General features: G+C 31.3%; 1 protein-coding gene across 1 annotated transcript; it reads right to left on the reverse strand.

The window, feature by feature from the left end:
* Window positions 1–906: 906 nt before the first annotated feature.
* LOC114751251 (agamous-like MADS-box protein AGL80) lies at window positions 907–1,347 on the reverse strand. The gene has a single exon (XM_028939908.1). It carries the CDS (start codon window positions 1,345–1,347, stop codon window positions 907–909), a length of 441 nt encoding a protein of 146 aa, XP_028795741.1.
* Window positions 1,348–4,269: the final 2,922 nt, after the last annotated feature.

Consider the following 4,269-nt stretch of genomic DNA (forward strand, 5'->3'; position numbering starts at 1 on the left):
AGTTGAAATAGGCTCTTGATATGTTAGATAAAATCGGAAATACTCATTTTCTCATACCACTCATTCGATACATAATCGAATGATTGTGAGAGTAACCATCCGTCGTTTTTAGAACAACGCCTCCCCAACCCTACAAGGCCAATCCTTAGCGGCTCAAGCCTTAAAGCGCGCCTTCCTTAAAACAACTTTAGTTACAAAGCTTGGCACACGAACTCACGGGCTTACGGTCTGTGACCGTAAGCATATTAAAAACTTAATTTAAATAATAAATATTAGCAAAATAAATTGTCAAATTAATGTCAGAATTATCAAACTAAACCAACCCAAACCATTATCCTAAATTTTGATAGAAAACTTATCCATTATTGCATAAACATCTCAATATTTTTGCATCATGCTAGATCATGCAATTTATAAAGGATTAAAACAAGTTCCGGCAAATACTATCTAAATAAAAAATGAACAAATATAATTATCAAAATGGTTAAAGCATATTTCAAACGATAAAAAAAATAGAATGCGAGTGGGTTAAAACGGGCAGGTCCTGAATGGGCTTATGCTTAAAAGGATTGGGCCTAAAAACTCATTTAGCCTCAAAACATGCAATTTTTGGAAGCTTAGTATTCAAAAGGCTCTGACTTAAATGGGCTGTCTTGATAAGTTTAGCCCGTTTTCTCATCTCTGTACTTTCCACCTCACAAGTAAGAAGTGGGGGATGACGAAAGACACCCACATAATTGAGAGCAAACAGAACAAAATAAACATGGCATGCATATATGTTATTTATTTGTCTACACACACAACTTTGCGACAATGGCAAAAGAAGCCAACCATCATACACAAAAACATCGTATATGACAGAAATAGACCGCAAATAACCTACGAACGACAGATAGAGATCTCAATTCAAGAGTTAATTTTCTTCAAAGTCTGCTCAACTACCATCTTCATATCATGCCAATCTGCAGGGCTGGGCGTTGCTTTCCCTAACATACAACGTATCATGAGTTGGGAAATCTCTTCTGTACGATTCTCTTTTCTCCTTCTCATCAGAAGTTCTTTCCCTTTTTTAATCCTCTTCTGAATTGTTGCCTCTTTGTTCAAGGCCCTCTCCGAGACAGGTCCGCCTCGGCACCTCTCAATCACTTGCTGGACACCTTCATGGTCCGGCCAAACCTCTGGTTGAGGATCAGAGGGACCACTGTAAATGATTGCCCCAGCCTCAACTCCACAAAGGATGCTAAGTTCACTTATCTTTTTCATGATAATTGCTTCCCTTTTCTTGAATGATGCTTTTCTTTTCAAGTCATCAGTGATGTACTGATGTTTCATCGCTTCCTCTGACATGGTTATGTGCTTTAGGAGACCAGCTTTTGTTGAGCACTTATTCCTTAAGATATGTACTTATATAGAACTCTGAAATTATAGTGAGCCTGTATATTTTAGACTCATTAATGAGTGGTGTCAAAAAAAAAAAAAGAATTTATGAGAGAATCCCTTGTTAACTTTTATTTCAGAAATCTGAAAACTATAGGCAGTATTAGGGATGAAATCTGTGGGCTGGATCAAAGGTGCTAAAGTAACTAAATGTTTGACATTAATGTAAGGATATTTGAAATTTGAAACTTTGACATTCTTTTCTTTTCGGGCTGATGTAATTTTTGGTCTTTTAAATTTGTAAGAATTTTAATTTTAGTTTTTCAAGTTTCAAATCATGAGTTTTGATTTTTTAAGGAATAAAATAGTCCAGGTATTTATTAAATTTTATAACGACTAATATTTTAGATAGAAAGAAACTTGAAGGATTAAAACTCATAGTTTTAAAATTTAAGGAATTTATTTTTACCTTGAATATAAATCTCAATTTCTCTTATCCCTTTACTTATATTTATATTTTCCCCCATAACTGTCCTTGTAGTTATATTCTTGTATTGTAAAGTTGAATGACCATCATATTCATATGGCTAAAAGGGTAGTGTTTAGGAAATTAACATTTATTTTTTTTTAACAAATAATTAACTTAGCTAATTTTTAATATATATAAACTAGTCATCTAGTTGTTACATTTCATATTCAAAGGAGCATGTAAAATTAGTAATACTAGAAAAAAAATTTAGGACTCACTGCAAAAAAAATTAACAAAGAAATATATAACTCATCGTTGAAAAGTCATAACCGTAGCGACCGTGACTGAAAAATTTCAGCGGCAACAAAAAAGATCGCCGCTGAAAGATGCTTTTAACGTGATGTTTATAAGTTTTAGCAGTGACATTTTTGTTGCCGCCAAAAGTGACTTCTAGTGGTGATTTTTTTTGTCACAGCTAAAAGTGATGTTGGAAAAAAATAGCTTCACCGGCATCACATCATCACCACTGGCCGCCACTTCCTTGCCAAACGACACCACATCACCATCACCACATCACCACCTTGCCTCCATGTTTTTGTCCAAATAGTTTCAACTTATATGTGTCTTCTTCAAGATTCAAACTCATGACCACCTCCTTTCGTGTTCAATCTTCTTGCCGTTGAGTTGGATTGAATTTGCTTATTATTATTATAAAATAAAATATATATTATCATATTATACATTCAGCAGCAACGTTGGAAAGTCACCACTAAAAGTCTAACCTCTAAAGACATCCAGCGACGACACTAAATGTTGCCACTGAAGGTCTTACATTCAGTGGCAACTTTTTGTGTCACCGTTGAAAGATACTTTCAATGACAACTTTTAGTGGTTAAAAAAAAAAAGCCGACTTTTAGCAGTAATATTTTTGTCACCGTCAAAAGTCATATTTTAGTGGTGACTTTCTAGTGTCGATGCTGAAAGTTGGCGACTTTTTTTGTTGCCACTAAAAGCCGTTATCGAAAATCTTTTTCTTTTGTAGTGACTTGAGCACCAACGTCCAAAAAAATCATACCAGTTATTAAATCAATTAAAAATGTTTTTATTGTGGTTAAAATAGGATCAGACTAATCATCATTAAAATACTATACTTTAAGTAAAATATACAAAAATATTGACATATAACTCTCAAAAACTTAAATAAAAAAGATGGTAATCCACAAATAAATTGAACATTAATGTACAAGCCACACATACATAACCTAACAAAACGGAGTTACCAAAAGTACAAATACAACGAATTGCTATTTTTAATTTTTTTAATTTAAAATGACATCAATTTAGATTCAATAAAAGGGAGGACAAAAATACAAAGTTTAATCCTGTTGACTTGTCAAAAACTAGTATTTGGTTACTCCAAAAATTGTTTTTACTCAAGTTAAGACAAAACTTCTTTCACATACTTACTTTATATACTGTAAAATCATTTTTAAAATTATATTTTAGTTTCTATCCAGACAGTACTAAGTATTGACCATAGAAGCTAGAAGATTACTTTACTAGTTCACTTGTCTGACCAACTAATCTGTGTTGGGTTTTAATTCCATGTTGAGCTCTAATATGGTAAAACATAATTGTTGTTGTGATCGAAATGCTTTATGCTCATTTGGGATCAAAAGAAAGAAATTAAAAACCAAACCAGTCATGAATGTTGAGACAATAATTCAAAATTCAATGCTTGGATTGTGATTCAATCAGGTGTGATCAAATTTACAATTTTAATTATATTATAAAAGTTTATAATAGTAAAGGTAAAATAACAAATATGAAAAATCGATTTCAAATAAACTAACAAAAAAATAAAGTGAGTATTTAAGAAATAAAAATATAATTTTAAAAAAGTTGACAAATATTTTGTACTTTTAAAAATAAGAATGAGATCATTATTTGATATAAAATATATATGATGTTTATACATATTTTATAATTTACAATTTTATAACATAGATATTTCTTTTCATTTTGCCTATTAGTTCATAACTTTAAAAGACGCAGTTCATGACAATACGCGGTTGTTATTTCTTTTTAATGTTTTTATCCGCATTGACCAATCATATTTTAGGATGATTAAACCTATTATACAAATTTGTGTCCCTCTATGTCTAAATGAAATTTGTGTCCCTTTAATATGCCATCATTCCATCAAAATAAATGATATAGATTTTCAGTAATTGCATTCAATGATTTTTTTTTTTTTGCCAATAGGAACAATGAATTTACATGTATGAGCATTTAATATATTTCATTCTACATTTATGACAATTATGAAATTATTCTAGCCCACTAGCTTTAGAGATTTCAAAAAAGCACAACATTCACGCCAACTTCATTAAATCTATTATATTATCTCAAGTTTTTTAATT

The sequence above is a fragment of the Neltuma alba genome, unplaced genomic scaffold (genome assembly GCF_004799145.2).
Source record: "Neltuma alba isolate B1F8T4 unplaced genomic scaffold, ASM479914v2 tig00006837_pilon, whole genome shotgun sequence".
Lineage (NCBI taxonomy): Eukaryota > Viridiplantae > Streptophyta > Magnoliopsida > Fabales > Fabaceae > Neltuma > Neltuma alba.